The 18,160-nt window shown below is 55.3% G+C and overlaps 2 protein-coding genes and 1 pseudogene across 3 annotated transcripts; 1 reads left to right on the top strand and 2 right to left on the bottom strand.

Moving 5' to 3' along the window:
* Positions 1-2,260: 2,260 nt before the first annotated feature.
* Positions 2,261-2,705, top strand: LOC114902079 (annotated as a pseudogene).
* Positions 2,703-12,380, bottom strand: DDX56 (DEAD-box helicase 56). 2 transcript variants are annotated; one of them, XM_029234452.1, is made up of 14 exons: positions 12,276-12,376; positions 12,025-12,186; positions 11,290-11,450; positions 10,974-11,144; positions 10,771-10,861; positions 9,947-10,191; positions 9,563-9,682; positions 8,939-9,052; positions 8,747-8,841; positions 7,537-7,610; positions 7,308-7,397; positions 6,503-6,608; positions 3,988-4,061; positions 2,703-3,573 (listed from the first exon to the last, which is right to left on the bottom strand). In XM_029234452.1, exons 1-14 carry the CDS (start codon positions 12,333-12,335, stop codon positions 3,496-3,498), a joined length of 1,641 nt encoding a protein of 546 aa, XP_029090285.1. In that variant the 5' UTR covers positions 12,336-12,376; the 3' UTR covers positions 2,703-3,495. The 2 variants fall into 2 exon arrangements, 1 of the variants encoding a protein (XP_029090285.1); XR_003795351.1 differs by having other exon boundaries at positions 3,504-3,573; positions 6,503-6,652; positions 12,276-12,380.
* A 2,938-nt stretch (positions 12,381-15,318) lies between these two features.
* TMED4 (transmembrane p24 trafficking protein 4) lies at positions 15,319-17,958 on the bottom strand. The gene is made up of 5 exons (XM_029234429.1): positions 17,746-17,958; positions 17,443-17,543; positions 17,205-17,330; positions 16,800-16,946; positions 15,319-16,366 (listed from the first exon to the last, which is right to left on the bottom strand). The coding sequence occupies exons 1-5, from the start codon at positions 17,870-17,872 to the stop codon at positions 16,217-16,219; spliced, it is 651 nt and encodes a 216-aa protein (XP_029090262.1). The 5' UTR covers positions 17,873-17,958; the 3' UTR covers positions 15,319-16,216.
* Between the last annotated feature and the right edge of the window lie 202 nt (positions 17,959-18,160).

Here is an 18,160-nt window from a genome sequence, read left to right as displayed (position 1 = left end):
TAAAATAAACCAGGTTAGTTTTTCAGTCTTTGCCTGTTTTGGTGACGACCACTTTGGTTTTCTTTTCATCCTCAGATGTGCCGGGTTCCATCCCACCCGGAGCACTTACACACACTGTTCCCTCTCAGAACTGCTGTTCCCCCCACGCTTCCAGTCTCACCTGACTCCTCCAATTGGGTGAGGCCCCAGGTAACCCTCCTGGCACCGTGGACGTCCCAGAAAGGTGCCAGTCTAGCCACCAGTGCGCGGGCTGGAGGGCCTGGCCCGCTCCCTCCTGCCCCCAGCCCAGCACCTGCACCTGGCAGCTCCAACAAGCGTTGGCGGAGCAGAAAGGTGCTTCAGGAGTCTGTGGCTTGGGGGAGGTTGGGATGCACTGAAAGCTTGGTTCTTGACCCCTCTAAAGCTCCTCCCGTGCAGGGGCTGTGCTCTGTCCATCTCCCCTAGACCCTAGCCCACAGCCAGGAACACAGTGGCACCCATTCAAGCCTACGTGTGGGTGGGAGTAGGCCAGCCAGGGGTGGAGAAAGTCCCTGCACTCTGCTGCCCCCTTTGCCGTAAGCTCTGTGCGTAGCCAGCCTGGAAACGGCTGGAAACAGGCCAAGCTTATCTGTTGCTCAATGAAGCTGAGCTTAAGGCAGGCTAATCCCACCTCTTTCCTTCCAAGCCCATATAACCCATCACATGCACGCCTGTGTCCCAGGGCCTGTCCAGTTCTGTTTTGGACGTGCTTAACGAGGGCACAGGTTTCGGTATCAGATACACAAGTTCAACTTCTGAGGGCCTGTTTCCCCACATGTAAATGGACAGCAGTGCCTCTACCCAAGGCTGTGTGACTGAATGAGACATCCGTACACCTTCCCTCTGCAGACCCAGGGCATGGGGACACACCACTCTCCTCAACCCGCCCAATTCAGATCCCACCAAGTGCCAGGGCCCATTCCAGCTGAGCGAGGGTTATGTAAACACAGCCCAGGGTTATGTAATAAAGTGCCTAGGATGGCACCTGCCCCATGCTGGTGAGAGCGCCAGCAGCGCTGGCTACTCCTCCGTGGGCGTGGATAGCCGGGCCAGCCTGAGACACCAGAGCAGGCCTGTGCTGACCTCCAAATCCTGCCACCACCTGCCCTGTGACCTTGACGCCAGGTTAAGTTCTGAGCCTCAGCCTCCCACCCAGGAGTCGGGAGTAGCCTTATGTTGGTAGATTGCTCAGCACAGCTCTCGGCACACAGCCTGCATCCAGCACGCAGCCGCCAGGCCCCAGCTCTGTGCCCAGGTGGGAACACAGCCCAGAGCAGAGGCCCCTTTGAGAAGGAACATCACTGGGGGAACCCGAGGTGCCCACTCTCCTGCATCCGGGCTGACTATGGGTGTAAGCTCATTGGCCGGGATGCCTAGAGGTGGCAGGCGGAGGAACAAGGAAGGTTACAGTGCGAGGCTGGCACACATCATAGAGCAGACTGCCTCCTCGATGGCCCGGGCTGTCGTGTCCCCAGGGTCAGGCCTCAGCTGCTCACCTGCCTCGGGCAGCAGGTGGGGAGGTCTGGCAGAGACTGAAGGCAGCAGCCAGGCGGGGGCCAGGAAGCTCTCCAAGGCCGGCTCGTCCCACGCGCAGTGACACCCACAACGCTCTCGGTACAGTTCTGGGACCCAGCAGACACTCATAAGCAGCCATCTTTGTTCAGCTCCATTAACCGATCTCCATTAAGGCGCCCGACCCAGGGCAGACCGCAGGAACACTGGCCGCACTGCACTGGCCGCTGTTCCACTCACTGATAAACCCACCCGAGCAGCAACCCCTACCACGCACACCCTGGCTCCCTGGAAATCCTCAGAACAGGAGCAGGAAATGTGGAGACCCCAAACCTGAGGTCCCAGCAACCCCAAGTCCCAGCACACCGTAACAGCAGCCAGAGACCCGGGCTCCTCCCGCCATGCAGACCAGATGGCGCTGACGCCTGCTTTTCTTTCTGAAAGAAACTCAAGCACTTTTGACTTTCTTCCCCGGCACAATCCAGGGCACTGAGCCATCAGCGTCGTGCCTCCTCCAGACAGCAGCTGGGAGGCCCAGATGTGGGTTGGGACCCTCTACTGTTACAGCCTGGCAGCTAAGCTGACAGCAAAGGAACAGGGCGTGTGGGCGTCACACTGCCACTCGTGCATTTAAAACCCAGGTGGAGTCCGGCCCCCACGAGCTCCTGAGTGGTCCTGAGCTCACACCCAGCTTCTCCTTGGCCTTAACCTTTGCGCCGCCATCACCATCATGCTAGGCGCCGCTGACCACCGGCACTCGGTAGCAGCAGCCGCAGTCGCCTGGACCAGCCCTCGAGTCCTCCTGCACCCCACTCCAGTCCCCGGCCCCGCTGCCGCTAGCCAGTCAATTCGCTGCTAGTCCCATGGGTCACGTGAGACAGAGGAGGCGTGTGATGCTCGCTGGGTGACATACTTCAGTAAGCCAGATACTGACGCTTGGGAATTGCATAAAGGGACGGACATGCTAGTTGGCTATGATCTGGTTCCAGAACGCAAAATCACTGCAGGCATGCAGACACTTAAATGACTCTGCTAGTGCAGTTCACATCCTAGAGGTTAAGGTCAAAGCACGACCTCATAAGGAAATCTACCCTAACGTCATCCAGGAACCTAGATGAACTTTAAATGAACTGGGAATCTCCACTCCAGAGGAACTGCGCCTTGACAAAGTGTAAACCCCATGGATGGGCTTCCCAAGGATTTACTGATACTGCTACTTGACTGTAAACAACCACCTGGAAATACTGATAACATACTACCTTACCTGAACAAGTTTTCCTTTTTGAGTACCAAACCATGTAATATATCGATAACTTGGACTTGAATAAAAGGAAAATGAGTTTGAACTCAAACAAACAAACAAACAAAACACCGCACCCAGGTGTGCTGAACGGAGCAGAGCAGAGAGCAGTTTGGGGAGGAGAGACAGCTGTCCCTGGCTGCCTGAGAGAGTGGAAGGCTGAATTTACAACGTGTCCATATCTGGAGAAAGACCATCTTCCCTGCAGGCGAGAAGTCGTTTCCAAGCTTCAGGGAAGGGAGGCTGTCAGCCTAATCCTAGACAGGAAGGCTGGAGCTGCTGGCGGTTAGGCCAGAGACCCAGAGGAGGGCAGGTGTCTCCTGGGCCCGAAGGCAGCAGGTTGCAGCACTGCATGGCTTACCTCTTCTGGCCAAGGAGGCACTGTGCACAGCAGGCAGAGAGCCAGGTACTGCTTACTGGAAGTGGTTTCTGATTCCCAAGGTTTCCAGGGATGGCCCCTTCCTACAGGCAGGAGGCACAAACCAGGGCAGCTAGGATTTTTATTCTGTTGTTAAAGGCAAAGCACCACCCTGGCCATAAGTCTAGAGGGCCACAGTGCTGCCTGCCCCGAATCCAGTCCATCCAGTGCGGGAATCAAGCTCCCTCCAGGCTGGGAAGCCTGCTCCACACCCTGTGCTCAGCCCCGGGAGAGGCCCTGGACAAGCTTAGGAGGGCGCTGCTGTGGGTCCGCGCTTCTCTTCTCTGTGCCTGAAGCTGCGCAGTGGGTTCTGGGTTTTCGCCTTCTGTGGGGGCAAAACTGTGGATTAGCTGTGGCGAGTGGACGTCCGTGTGAGCAGAAGGAGACAGACTCAGAAAAGGGGGTGCCGTTGCCACTTGACAAGCCATACAGGCCGTGAGCCAAGGACAGGAGCTGCTGTGGACACCGCAGGGGCCCACCTTCTACCTCCTGTAGCTTGAAGGATGAGGAGGGCAGTGGGGACAGAACAGCAGGTCCCCCTTTGCTCCTGAAGCTGCCCCGTGGGTGGCCAAGGCAGAGCCCCAGTACCCACAACCTTGTTCAGGGGCCTGGAGTTTGGGGCCAGTCCTCAGGACTTCTCTCCTCCCTCCTGAGGGCAAGGGGCGAGCACATCCTGGCGACAATGGAGCAAGGTGGGAGGGGAGCCCTGCAGCTGTCACCGAGGCCCCAGGGGACATACCTTGGCCTTCTTAGAGGAAGGGGGCTTCTTCCGCTTCTTGTGAGGGTGAAGGAGGCCGCGAAGAGCAGGAGGAACTGGAAGAGATATCTGGCTCAGCGGCCACTGCCCACCCCCTGCGCCAGCTCCACCCTCCGCGCCAGCTCCACCCTCCAGCTGGCTCCACCCTCCAGCTGGCTCCCAGGGTGCTCTCTCCCACTCTGAGCCAGTGCCTGGCACTCCAGTACACACTTAAAATGCCTAAGAACACACGACTATCTATTATCACACATGCACAGGGCCAGAAGAACAGCTATCCCCAGGGGTGGGATTCTGGGGACTTTCACCGTCTAAAACACTTCTTTACAGTATTTAGATTTGTCACAGTAAGTGTGTAACAGAGAAAAGAAAATGCTGGGACTTCCCTGGTGGTTCAGTGGTTAAGACTACGCTCTTCGAATGCAAGAGGGGCCCGGGTTAGATCCCTGGTCAGGGACCTAGTTCCGTATGCCGCAACTAAGAGCCCGCATGCTGCAACTAAAGATCACGCATGCCACAACGAAGATCCTGCGTGCCACAACTAAGACCCGGTGCAGCCAAATAAGTATTAAAAAAAAAAAAAAAGAAAAAAAAAGGAAAGAAAATGCTGCTGAAACAAAAAAACCCTACATGTAATTTCTTCCTATGTGGCCCCTCCTCCCATATCCTTCCTCACCTGTCAGGTGCCACCATCACTGCTCGTGACCTGCTACATGATCCCTGGGCTCTGCTGTCACTCCCAACTGCCCAACAGCACAGGGTCCCATCCGGCCAGGCCACACAGGTCCTGACAGGCCTCTGGGCATCACACCGCCACACCCTCCCACGTCACCTTGACCCCTTTAGGTCACACGCTTCTGGCAATGACTTTGCTCCTTTGTGACAGAGAGGATGGAGTTCCCTCCTGAGGCAGGAGATAGATGGGCCCCAGGTTAGCCATTTACAACTAGCCTCCTGTTTACACTTCGAAAATAAAGATAATAATAGGAACAGGATAAGCAGCTGGACTTTGTCTCCTGTGGACACCTCAAGGTAACGGGAATGGCAGGAACAGAGAGGGGTTAAGCGCTGCTTAGGTAAAAGATAAGGAAACCACATATTTCCCATTCTTGGGGTCAAGGAGACCTCCCAAACTATGCATGAGCAAACAGTTCCTCAGGGGAGGGGGCGCTAGACCATAATATGGTCTGCTAACCTCCCCAACACCCTCGTGCTGGAATCCATCTTGGCTAAAAGATGCACGCACACATCCGGCAGGGCCTTGAGTCAGACCAGGTATGGACCTGGAGCCAGATAAAGCAAGATGACTGGCCAGATGAAACTGGAAAGCTGCCTCCACAGAAGTGGCTTGAAGCACCCCAAAAGCTCCCAGCTGGCTCGTGCTCTCTCTCTCGAGCCCACCCATGCTTCTCTGCACCCATCTTCCCTCCTAATAAAACTTTACTAACCTCACTACTTTTTGCTGAATTTTAAAGAATTGCTGAACTCTTTCTTCAAAGCAGACAAAAGCCAGGGCCCTGCTCCTAGGCACTACTAGTCTCTGGTGGTCTAGGGGCTAGGATACGCCCCTCTCACCACCACGGTCCGAGTTCGACTCCCGCTCAGGGAACTGAGATCCCACCTCAAGCTGCCACTCCCAAGAGCACTCCCCCCCCCCCCCCCCCCCCCCCTCCCTTCTCACTCCGCAGACCAGGACCCCGGCTGGTGTCCCCTCTAGCTCACTGTCCTGGCGGAAGTTGGTATTTTCCCGTATCTCTTGGATCCTTCCCTTCCACTCGCTGGGGCCTCTCCTGCCACACCTGCCAGTTTATGCCAATCCAGCAGGGTGCTGGGGAAGGGGTCTGCACTCACCACTCGTCTTCCTTAACCCACTTTAAACATCTTCAGCATAAAAGTCACACACACTCGTCACCAAAGACACAAGGGACATCGCTACCCAGGTGTAAACGGAGCCAGGCTCCTGAACACCTCGGCTGGGCTTTGGCCTCCTCTACGTCATAGAAACCATCTCAGGGTCCATTCTTGTCCTCACAGCTGCAACCCAGACATCCCTTGTCCCCACAAGGTCTGTTCTCTGTCCCCTCTGCCAACTGTTCTAGGGACTCCAGCCACCTCCCACCCCCCGGCTTGGCCCGGTCACTAATCCCGAGTCTTCTCCAGCACGCGCAGCACTGCCTCTTACCTGCGACACCCCACCCCCACCCCCGCACCTGGTCACTCCCTTCCACGCCCAGGCGGCTGCTTGGCCAGGTACTGGCTCGCACTTTCACTGGGCCAGGCTCTGGGGCGAAAACCCCTGGCCTTGAATGCCCGGTTTCCTGTCTCCCCAACAGAGACAGCAATGCCTACCCAGGAGGCTGTGCGGCTCAGTTCAAGCGAGTGAACAGAGGTGCGTTTGTGTCTGTGTGCATGCTTGCTGCCCAGTCCCCGTGGTCCTGTGTCAGCCCAGTGCACGGCAGCTGAGGGACAAACGCCCACCGCGTCCCCCAGCCCTGCTCACCCAGGTAGTCAGGGACGTGGCCCAGGTGGGGCTTCACCACAGCGGGGTGCAAGGGTAGGTCGTGCCGCAGCAGCTGGAGATCCCTGGGGTTGTCTTCAAAGTACGTCTGGCAGGGGAAGAGAAGTGGGCACTGCGGGGTCAGTCCTCCTTCTGCAATTTCACAGGGGAGTTTCTGAACTGGTAATCGGTCTTCCAGAATTTCAAGGGCTAAGGTCTCACACCACCTTCATCTGTGGTCACCTGATCCCCCTCCAGAGCCAGCTCCTGACCTGGTTTCTCACCTCCCCTCAAGTGCTCTGCACACATGGGAAGGCATGTGTCCCCGTTCCCACTCCCCTTTCTGTGGGGAGGTCAGGAGCCTGCCGCACCCTCCTCACTGATCATCACCCCACGGGCCGTCCTGCACTGACACACAAACAGCCGCCTCTTCCTTTTCTGTGTAACACGCACCGCGTGGATGCACCCAACTTGGCTTCCTGCGTCTCTGTGGAGGACTCCCGGGTGTTTCCACCTGGGGAATCATGACGAACACGGGCACACGTGCGACTGTGCACGTCAAGAAAATAAACTCCAGGAGCTGTGATTCTGATGGACACAGCTACTGTCCACCACAGAGGCCAGGCTGATTCACCTCCTAACAGGACAGCTGGCGTCCTTCACCCGCTCTTGGCCTGTTTCCTCCCCACCGACCTGCTGAAGGCACAGCTAGCTGTCCAGTTCACTGCCTCTCACGCTCATAGCTGGGCCAGCCTCCTGGAAGGGCGATGTCCTGAAGCCTCGCCCCTCCCTCCCCACGGCCCCTCACCTTGAGCTTCTCGGAGTGCAGAAGCTCCTCCTTGATCTCCTTCAGCCTCGCCTCGCGGATGGCTTGTTTAGTCACAGAGCGCATGGCGTCCTGGGGGCAGACACCGAAGGTCAAGGCGGTGGGGCTGTGAGCCAGCCCTCCTGCCGTGCCGGGGTGCTCAGCAGCAAGGGCCTGACGCTGGGTCCTAGAGAAGCTCCGAGCACTCCCGACCCCAGGGGGCCCCGCTCACCCTGCAGCGGTAGCGGAAGCCCTCGATCTCCTCCATGCGGAACTGGTAGGGAAGCAGGATGGGGGCTCCGCTCCCTGTGGAGGAGATGGCAGTGAGGCTCCCCTGGGCTGAATGCTCAGGCTGGGGTCTAGTGGGGGCCTACTGCTTAGAGGTAGGGGTGAGGCACCCCTCACGCTGGGGCGAGGCAGCCAGGGAGCCAGCCCACTCCTTCCCTGCAGCGCACACGTGCGCAAAAACACCTGGGTCTCACGGACAGTTCACAACAGGCGATCCACTCTGCTGTGGCCAGGGCGGCTTGTTGTCCCCACGTCCTGGGTTCCTGTCACATCTCTCAGCCTCAGGACCTGCCCACCCGCCCACTCTCCTCCTTCCAGGCCACTCCAGCCACGAGGTACCCGTGATGACAGCCGCGGAGCACTAAGGAGCACCAGCCCTTTCCGTCAGACACCGGTCTGTCATAGTAGCGTCCTGGGTCACTCGATGTTTACAAAAGAAGACGGGGTGGGGGGGCGGGGTTTGGCGGTGCAGCAGGGGCTTCACCCATTTCAGGTAAGGAAACCAGGGCACAAAGAAGCAAGGCCCAGAGTCGTCCCTCGATCCCCCGTCACGCGGTGCCCCAGGCCACCTTCTACACAAGCCCAGGGCTCAATGCCAGGCGGTGAGCGTGTCATTTCTCGGCCCATGTGGCAAGCAGCAGTGAGGCCCCACAGGAAGCCCAGGCTGGACCCTCCACCCATAACCTGCTGGATGGTGGAGCAGCCCTGCCCAGCCCCGGCTAGCGTGCCCTTCCTGCAGCCTGGAACGCCGCCCGGCTGCCCCGCTACAGCATGACCTCCCGAAGGCGCCAGCGCAGAAACCCCGCAGCAGCCCCCTCTCCCAGGGTCTCCTCTGAGATGCCACCAGTCCCACCCTGTCTCCCAAACCTCTTCCCTTGGCCCTTCTGCCCCATGAGGAAGAGAATAAACATGACTTTGGCCAATTACACGACGGCTCTGGACCTCAGCTGGCTTGACTGTGAAGGGGGACAGTGCCTGCCACCCAGGGAAAGGCAAGGACAGGTGGAGCGACATGGCGCACAGCGTGGCCAAGTGTGCGGGCGGCTGCTGCTTGTGTCGGTGTCCCTGCTGCCATCACCACCACCACCACCGGGTCTACGGTGTCATGGCAGAAGCCTGGCCCTGGCGCAGGCCAGTGAGAGCTGGGCTCTTACCTCCACTGAGAAGCTCCTCGATCTTGCCCAGATGGGACTGCTCCGTGGGCAGCACGAAGGTCAAGACGATGCCTGGGTTGTTGGCACGCGCCGTCCTGCAAGGAGAGACGGCCCAGCCCGTGTCTCTGGCTATGTGTCCTGCAGTGTGCCCTCCGTCCAGGTGCCCAGCCCACCACACCCCAGTTCTCCTACCTGCCGGCCCGATGTACGTAGGCCTCGGGGGTGGGGGGGAGATCAAAGTTGAGCACAGCACACACGTGGTGGAAGTCTATGCCGCGGGCCACACCAGCCTCCGGATCAGCGGCCCTGCAGGAAAACGCCCCGACCTCAGACAGACCCCTCCTCTCCTCCAAGGCCACGTTCTCAAGCTTATTTAATCAGCAAAGTCTCTACACAAAGCCTTGTATGGAACTACAGGACCCTGACACGTGTAAGACTCTTAAGCATCTGAACTGGAACAGGAACTAGGGTAGTGGGGGCAGCCAAACCCGGCTCTGACCTCAGCTCTGGGGCAACACTGCCCACCGTCAATCCGATAACAATTCCCAGCCAGCCAACCTGTTAGGCAGACAGAGACTGGGGACTCCTCTTTCCCCCTAAGAAAGATCCTTCCCGAAAGTCACAGCCACTGGAGGCTGGGCCACCTCCCCTCACAGGATGATGGCACGCCAACAAACCAGGCAGTCTGGCCCTTCCTGCTGCCCATGCAGCACGTGTGTTGGCCCTTCACTCCCTGCCCCCATACTCACAGTCTTCTGAAAGGCTGAAAAGCAGGTCTCCCTGGGGAGGGCTGGGAGGAGAGAAGTGTGGACTCACCTGTTCCGCTTGGGTCCTTTGCCCCGATCCTTGCCCTTGACTGGAGGCCCCAAAACTTCAGCATCTGTTGCTATGACGCAGTCATAGAAGCCTTGGTTGAACTGTGAGATGATGTGGCACCTGTGGCCCGAGAGCAGACGGAAGTGAGCCCCAAGAGCAGGCTGGAGGTCCCTCTCCTGCCCCCTGCTTGGTCATAACGGTCACCCTTCCTGACTCTTCCCTCTTCTTCAACTCTTCCCCGACTTAATCTTTGTGCCTCAACCTCCTCAAATGAAGATGGAATTACAGTAGGTACCGCAGAGTTGTGACAGATAAAGTCAGCGAGGATCAGTCAAGCCCAGAGCCTGGGCATGATCTTCAACCAAAACATGGGAGATGGCACACCTGGAGCGCAGCGGGAGCTCTCCATTGAGCACACAGGCAGGGATGCTGAACTGCTCCAGGAACAGGCGCAGCCGGTAACTCCGCTCCATTGTGTTGACAAAGAGCAGAGACTTTCCCCGAATCAATGACAGTTTGAGCAGGGCATACAGCAACAGAAATTTGTCTTCCTCAGTCTCACAGACCACCTGAAACTGCTGTAACTGGTCTGGCCCTGGCAGCTGGGACTCCTGTAACTTGAGGGTAACCTAGGGGAGGACAGGCCTGTGGTCAGGAAAGAAGACAGAAATGCTACTGCAAGCCACTGGCTCACCAACCACAGCACAAACGTGTTAGTGCAGGGCACCGTGGGTCCCCTCCAACTGTGTAATGTAAGAATTCAAAGCACGCTAACCGTTGTAGTGTACAGAGAACATAAAACTACAAACTACAAACATGTGGGGCACAGAACACAGAGAAACATGCTATAAATGACTGTAATGAAGAGAGAACCCCTATAGCAGCAACCTTCCTGAAGAGTAAAGTTCACCTAAGGTGAGAGCTTTAGCCCTGCTGCTCAAAGTAGCCTTTGTGCCCCTTGGGGGTCCCTTCTCAGGCTTTAGGCAAAGCATGGTTTGAAGTCCCTAGCGGACATCTGGAACTACATAGTGATTTTAGGTTGGGGGATAGGGGGATGGTTACAACTACCGGCTTCTAGCACATCAGAACCAGGAATGCTAAACCAATCATTTCCCACCCCAAATAACAAAGGGCTCCTTTGAGAAGGGAGAAGCAAGTCCTTTTGAGTATCATGTCAACGCCTCTAGATGCTTCCAAAGGACCCTTACCGGGTTATGCAGTACCAGCTCCTTGAGTGCTTGTACGTCCTCATTAAAAGTAGCCGACATCAGAAAAGCCTGGTAAATCCGGGGCAAGTGACTAAAATGAAACAGAGCCCCATCAGACGCCAGCTCGAAAGCCTCTAACTGTGGCAGATGAACTGCCCCCTCGCTCTAGGTCCTAGTGTCTATTCACAACCCCTTTTCCTTACCAGAGAAGACTCTTGAGTTCCTCCTCAAAGCCAAAGGAGAAAAGAAGATCAGCCTCATCGACCACCAGCAGCTCCAGGGAGTCTTGCAGTTTCAAGTTGTCTTGTTGCAAGTGGTTTAATATGCGGGATGGGGTCCCCACCACTACATCAGGCTTCTCCATCAGCACAGCTCTGCAGGTGGGCAACACCTCAGTTTTGGGGAGAGGGTAGCAGCTGGGACCTCACCCTGGATTAGCCCTCTTTCTTGCTGCGCACAAACCCAAACCCACATCCCAGTGCAAACTCATTCCCCTACAGCCCTGTTGCTTTCACCCACCTCTGAGAGGCTGAGTCTTCAGCGGCTGAGACATTGGCCACCCGGATGTCTCGAGCACAGTAGGCAGCCAGCTGTTGAATCATGGACTGGGCCTGCCGTGCCAGTTCCTTGGTCGGCACAAGGACGAGGGCTCTCACAGCCTGCTCTACCGCGGGGCCTGTCTGCAAGAGACGAATTAAAGACTTCAGCCGGTCGGTTCATGTCATCACAGCCACCGCATGCTTCTCTCTACCCCTTCCAGACAATCTGACCCAACTGCTGTGGCTTCCTCACAACAGTCCAGTTGTGGTCTGGTCATCCCTTCACTTACTTTACCCACCTCTGAATGTAGATAGAAGACTCTTTTCCCAGGCACTGACCTCAAAAAGGATAACTTACTTCATGGTTACAAAGTTACTTAAAATGTACCAATTACGACATTAGCTTTTCTGGAGAAGAAAATGTGCCTACTTTTTATAGTATAAACAAGAGAAAGCGATTTACTCAAGATTACACAAAGAACGGTGGTCGCAGGGCCCGAACTTAGAACCCAAGTAACCTGAATCCCAGGCCAGAGCGTTTTACCCCAAAACCACCAGGTTCTCTCAGACCACGCTTCACGGGTAAGAGGTCAAAAGAAAACCCGGCTCTTGGGAAAGACTTGGGTGCGTGCGGGGGGCGGGCACAGCTTTCCAAGAGGGCACAACGCAACTCAGACGCCTGCTGCTCCCTTTCCCGGCCCCTCCCCCGACTCACCGCCTTCTTGTGGAGCAGCTGCTGCAGCATCGGAATGGCATAAGCGGCGGTCTTCCCTGAACCCGTGCGGGCCCGAGCCAGGAGGTCCTTCCCCTCCAGGGCCAGTGGGATGGCCTTTTCCTGGATCAGCGTGGGTCGCGACCAGCCCAGGTCGGTGACGGCCTAGAGGAGACAAGGGACGGCTCAGGCGGCGCGCTGCCCTGCCGCCGCCCCTCTCCACGTCAGCCCGGCTCCTCAGCCCTCCCCGGTACCTGTAAGAGCCGGTGGTCCAGGCCCATGTGTTCAAAGCCCAGCGTTTCGGGATCCTCCATGCTGCTGCTCTGTAATGACAGCGCGCACGCGCGACAGGAAGAGCACGCGATGACGCGTGGGCTGGTCAGAGCAGCAACCAATCAGCTTCAAAGGAGTCAGCACGTCCCGGAAGTGGGCTGCCGGTGTTACGCGGGGTGCTGCGGCTGCGGTGGCTTGTGCGGCCGGGGGTCTCGGGGAGGGGCGGCGAGGGGCGGCAAGGGGCGGCGACCCTCCCGGGCGGGGACCCTCCCCTCGGGTCCTCGCCGGTTCCCTGACACGACCTCCAAGTGGCGTGCTAGGTTAAGGTTACCAGCGGCAGGGGCAGGCTCGCCCTAGTAGTAATGCCAGCATTAGTTATATTGACAAAATACCTCAATGTTTAGAGTGCTCGTCTGTGTACTACCTAAGAACAGGCATGCTGCGGGTGGTAGCTTACCACGTTTGGGAAACACTGGTGAGTCCTGCGCCCTTTCCTACCATTATGCATCTGGGGGATCTCTGTCAGGTTTATGTGTAAGCACTAATTGCTCTGCCACCTGCTGTACTCAGGAAAAGTGCACCAGCGTATGTGTTCCAGGGCTGTTTGCCTGTAGCAGTGGTGGGAACCGTGGGAATCTGTAACGGGGCAATGGCTTTGAGAGTAGAAAACGACGCTGGGTGTACCAGCATATAACAGAGGTCACCGAGGCTGGGCTAAGGTTCAGGGCCACAGGCAATCCAAAGGACAGGCCATAGCAATTGGATTGTACAAGGATGAAGGCTGGAAGAATGAGTGGCATAAGAAACAAAAAGGTAGGTTGCTCTGGGGTTCCCAAACCTAGCAGCCCATGTTGCCTGCACAGCTTGGTTAAAAATAATAATTCTTGGGAGTTCCCTGGTGGTCTAGTGGTTAGGATTCTGGGTTTTCACGCGGTGGCCCAGGTTCAATTACTGTTTGGGGGAACTGAGATCCCACAAGTGGTGCAGCGCGGCCAAAAAAAAATTTTCTTAGTCCCCACCTGTATTAGTTTCCTATTGCTGCTGTAACAAATCACCATAAACTTAGTGGCTTGACACAAACTTATTATCTTATGGTTCTGTAGGTCAGCAGTCTGAGGAGGCCTCACTAGGCTGAAATTACAATGTTGGCAGGGCTGCATTCCCTTCTGGAGGCTCTAGAGGAATCGTCCCTTTTTTGCCTCTCCCACCTTGGCTTGTGGCCCCCTTCCTTTATCTTCAAGGCTGTTAATGGAGGGTTGGATCCTCACCTCACATCACTGCAACTTTCTTTTGCCTCCCCCTTCCATTCTTAAAGCACCTTTGTTATGATATTGGGCCCACCCCAACAATCCAGGATAATCGCCGTGTTCTGGAGTCAGATGATAGCAACCTTAGTTCCTCTTTGCCATGTTTGCTAACATAGTCACAGGTTTCAGGAATTAGTACATCTAACTGGACATCTTTGGGAGGCTATTATTCTGCCTACCACACCACCCCAAACATAAACCTACTTAAACAGCTGGACCTGAGTGTTGCCTGGGAATCTATATTGACGAGTTTCTCACATGACCCTATGAATCTACTCTGACGTGGGCCCAGCATGAGAGCCAGAGGTTAGGCTCTGGCTGTTGTTAGGGTGAGAATTGAGAGCAATTCATGCACCACAGGTAAAGTGGGGCTGGGACCAAAAGATGGAGATGGGGACTACCAGTCCGAGTGAGAGCTGGGGACTGGGCCAGGGATGATGGGATGAGTAGAATGGCTCCTACGCCCCACCCCCTTTTTGTGGTAAGGAGGTAGAAGGCTGTTTGATAAGGATGTTATATAACCTAAAAAAGCAAGACTTTCAGAATGGAATCAAGGTAGTACTGGGGGGGAAAAAATCACCAGAATTCCTTGGATGTAGCCGAACTTTCAGAAACATTTTCCTAGGCCATAATGTGTCTGAATACCACACACCAGTATGGAAATCCTTCTCTTCCCCATAGCCACCACCTATTAGCCTGTCCTCTGGCAATCGAGATTCCAACTGCCCATCAGTGTAAAGGTGTGCTATACTCCCACCTTTGTCCTCACTCCACTCCCCTTCCTATCAAAAAATTCACAGGAGGAGAAACTGAGGACACACTGATGTATCAGCATAATTAAGATGCACAGCTGGACAGACTGCTGAAGGCCACCCCAGCTCTTCTGTGTAGTTTCCTGTATTCCCACAGTCCAGGCTCCAGTGTCTGATTTGCTGGCTAGATTCCTAGTAACAGCCACAGAGCAGAAATGTGTTCCCCTCCTGACACATCCCATGGTCCCCAAGAGGCTCAGGCCAGAGGTCCACAAGCTGACTAGTTCCAAGGCTACCTGATTTTCCCTGTGTTAATTCTATGAAGACAAGAACTATTTTAAATATCCAAAGAATTTTGGAAGAGTCATTTATGGCATTTCACCTCACTGGACCGTTAATGTGGCCATCCAGAATTAGAATTTTTTAAATATCTACAAAAATATTAAATGACAAAGCCTATACAACTAAATTGCATATACTTTTATAAGTGAAAGTAGGCACACACGTGGAATAGTGTAGAACATAAAGAGAAAAACAAGAAGGGCAGAATTTAGTTTTGTACGTCAGATAAATAATGTATTTTAAGTAAATAAAACCACGAAATAAAACGTCAAGAATGGGCAACTAAGGGCATTAAGCTTTATACAGCAGAAGGGCATGAGGGAAGTACACTAAGACGTGTTTAAATTTATGATTCCAGGGAGCTAAGAAACGGGTACGTAATCTCCTCACAGGATTCCTTGCTGACAGGTCTACTTGGTTGAGCTCTGTGAATGGCTGAGCCACCACCCTGTCCATTCCCACAACCCCGGAGTCTCCAGTCAGGCCAGGCTCTAGCACCACAAGCCCACATGCTGAAATCCACTCCGGGTCAGCCGCAGAGGCACCCAGACCAAGAGCCTTTCCTCCATTTCCCTTTGTGCCTCCCCTCTGCCCACAGCCTCTTATTTCATTTCAAACACAGCTACTACAACACGCTTTATTTCACTGGAAAAATCTGTATAAAGAACCAAATCTGGTTCCCATGAAGAAAACATTTACCACAGCTTAAATAAATGTTAAGGGAAATGGGAGGGTAAGAGTGCCCTGCCTTGTGCTAGCTCTGTCACTGCCTCAGTCTGAACTCAGGCCCTGTGTGACGGAAATCACAGGTGTCCCAGAGAATTCTCTGCCTGGCCCTCTGATTAGGCCTTGAGAGCAGCTGTCATGTCTGCTTTCTGGCCCTGAGAACTGAAATCCTGAGAGCTGCCATGGTAGTTAGTTATCAAGAATGCATTGGTAAACAATGCAGAAGAGACTGCATTGGTGTTTTCAGCTAGTCACACAAAGGCAGTAACACTTCAACTAGGAAGGAAAATATATAATTTTATCAAAAAATAGTTCTAATATATAGAAAAACATTTCAATCCTCTGGGGCCTTTGCCCCTTATTTACATTCACGAAGCCACTGAGTGAACCCAGGACTGACGGGAGCAGTGAGGTGGGGCCTCCTCGGTGGGGCATTTTGGTCGCCTACTTTCTAAGCAGACGAAGAGAGAGGTTAAAGCAGTAGGAGAGACATTTGCTCATTTTGTGACAGGATGGAGAGGAATCACTAGTGGCGAAAGCAGCAAGACAGTCCTGGTTCAGTTCTGACTCCCCACAAACCCCAAGACAGATCTTTGAAAGCTTGGACCAATGTCATGTGTCCTTGAGAACCAGTGTTAACAAGTGGCTGATCTGAATGCTTTGTTGCCATGGAACCAATGTGGCTTATATTCTTTTTTTCACTGTTTCTTCCCTCAAAATCCAGATGGATAAGGTATTGGGTGGGGAAAGTACCAAACAACTGAGGTGACAGGAAAGGGTCATATGGAGAGGGCACTACACCAGCTTCTTGGCCTCAAAGAAGCTCTTGAGGTGACGCATCTGCCAGATGCCAGTGAGGATGAGAATGGCGGTCTGAGCGATGGACCACCACAGGACTCTCTGGTTGGTGCTCTCACTGATCAGACGGAAGCGCTCTTCACGATACTGCGTAGGACAATGGACGCAGGATTAAATGTGCAGGAGAGACAGTCCCAGCATTTGCGAGGCCCCTCCCTCCTGTGCGACGACTCAATTGTGGGACCAAATGCCTTTTGAAATGCTGCCTCTGGTTCCCCTGGAAGTGCCCCAAGGAAGTGACATGCTGCCCCTCCACAAGCATCTCTGCTAGGACAGAAATCATGCTCTTACCATTTCAGCAAGATCCCAATGTAAAGAGGTAGGCAATGGCTATTGATAGAGTGTGAACTGTCCTCTCTACCCTTTATTCTATGGAGCTGAAAAAACGGCTGATAGCCCTCCATTCCAGTCTTTGAACAGCTGATCTCCCAAGCAGGGAAGGCCCCAGGCAGAAACTTCCAGTAAGTGTAGTGGGTATAAAGGTCAACTGCCATGTCCAAGTACAGTGACATGCCCTTACCCTTTGGTAATCCTGCTCCTTCTGGATCTGTTCCACCTGATCCAGCAACTGGCGGGCTCGGAGCTGCAGCTCCGTCAGTTTATCCTTGGCAGCAATCTCGGGGTAGTTGTTGGCATGCTCCCCGACCTGGATGTCTAGGTGCACACGCTAGAAGGAAACAGGGTTGGACCCCAAAGTCGTAAGGTCAGAGACACTCTGTGGTTATGGTGTCTAGTGGTGGGACCTCCGATGGTCTGTTCCAGGCTATGGAACCCACTCTTGTCCCTGGCTGTGGGACAGAAGGGCAACGTCTATTTCTTGCTTGTGACTGTGCCAGAAAGTGTTACAAATGATAAGGATAATAAATCAAAATTTTGTAACCAAGTGAGAGATTCTGAGCTATGGCCAAAGAGCAAATTCTCTTACCAGTCTGCCGCCAGCAAAGAGAGCCATCCTGGTAGAGTTGGAGTGCAGGCAGATCTGATGGTCACCAGGAGTGTGGGAAGTGAAGGTGAAGCGGCCCTCTGAGCCGTACTGCCGGGACAGCACCACCTGCAGCACAGCAGTCAGTGAAAGCCCCCGCCTCTACTCTGACCTCTCCAAGTGCAAGCTCATGTCTTCTGAGCTCTGTCCACCCCAAGAGCTCTAGTGAAGGTGGCCTTACCTTGCCTTCAGGGTCCTTCACCTCCACATGCATGCCCAGGCCGGGGGTCGAGGGTAGGAAGATCTCCTTCTGCTTATCCCACATTTGGGTGCGGTAGTTCCCTGCGGAGCAGACAGAGCTGTCACAACCTACCTAGTCCGTCTGGCTCCCACGCTCCGCGGGGCGCCGCGGTTCCCAGGACGCCGGGCAGGGGGCACTGCTCCCCCGGCCACGGTCCAGCGTCCACAGGGCGCCGCTAGGAGCGGGGAGCCGGACCGCGTCGGGAGGACACGCAGGGCCCTGTCCACCCTCGCCCCGCCTGACCGATAACCATGGTCTCGTCGGGGATTTCCTCGATGAAGCAGCGCTTTTCGGTCTCGCCGATGTGGAAATAGAGCCCTCGGGCGCCCGGCGCGCACAGCGCGATGAGCAGCAGCGCCAACAACCCCATTGCCCGCCGACGCCCAGCCCAGACACCTGCCAACGCGCGCCCCTCCGCCCAGTGCGCATGCGCGCACCTGCGCCCAGCTCTCAAACGACGCAGCAAGACCCGGCGCAGAATACGCGTGCGCGGTGCCTCCCTCCCTGCGTCCGCTCTGCCCCGCCTCGCGCGCGTCTTCCAGGCCAGGATGCATAGCCGAGGGGAGGGTGCGCACGCGCAGGACGCTCGGGGCTTCCCTCCCGCTCTCTGGCTGCGCAGTCTGTTTGGTCACCTGCCAACGAGCGGTTTACACCCAGT

The sequence above is a fragment of the Monodon monoceros genome, unplaced genomic scaffold (genome assembly GCF_005190385.1).
Source record: "Monodon monoceros isolate NGI ecotype Baffin Bay Population unplaced genomic scaffold, NGI_Narwhal_1 Super_Scaffold_2, whole genome shotgun sequence".
Classification (NCBI taxonomy): domain Eukaryota; kingdom Metazoa; phylum Chordata; class Mammalia; order Artiodactyla; family Monodontidae; genus Monodon; species Monodon monoceros.
This window is presented reverse-complemented; position numbering and strand designations above follow the sequence as displayed.

What these genes read in the sequence shown, in the direction of transcription:
- DDX56 (XM_029234452.1), bottom strand. Translation starts at nt 12,335, where the DNA reads ATGGAGGATCCCGAAACGCTGGGCTTTGAACACATGGGCCTGGACCAC. An exon ending in GAACTCAAGAGTCTTCTCTG is followed by an intron (nt 10,862 to 10,973) that starts GTAAGGAAAAGG and finishes GTTTCATTTTAG; the next exon opens with TCACTTGCCCCGGATTTACC. An exon ending in CTTCCTCTAAGAAGGCCAAG is followed by an intron (nt 3,574 to 3,987) that starts GTATGTCCCCTG and finishes TTGCCCCCACAG; the next exon opens with AAGGCGAAAACCCAGAACCC.
- TMED4 (XM_029234429.1), bottom strand. Translation starts at nt 17,872, where the DNA reads ATGGGGTTGTTGGCGCTGCTGCTCATCGCGCTGTGCGCGCCGGGCGCC. An exon ending in TGAAGGACCCTGAAGGCAAG is followed by an intron (nt 17,331 to 17,442) that starts GTAAGGCCACCT and finishes GCTGTGCTGCAG; the next exon opens with GTGGTGCTGTCCCGGCAGTA. An exon ending in TCTTTGCTGGCGGCAGACTG is followed by an intron (nt 16,947 to 17,204) that starts GTAAGAGAATTT and finishes GTTTCCTTCTAG; the next exon opens with CGTGTGCACCTAGACATCCA.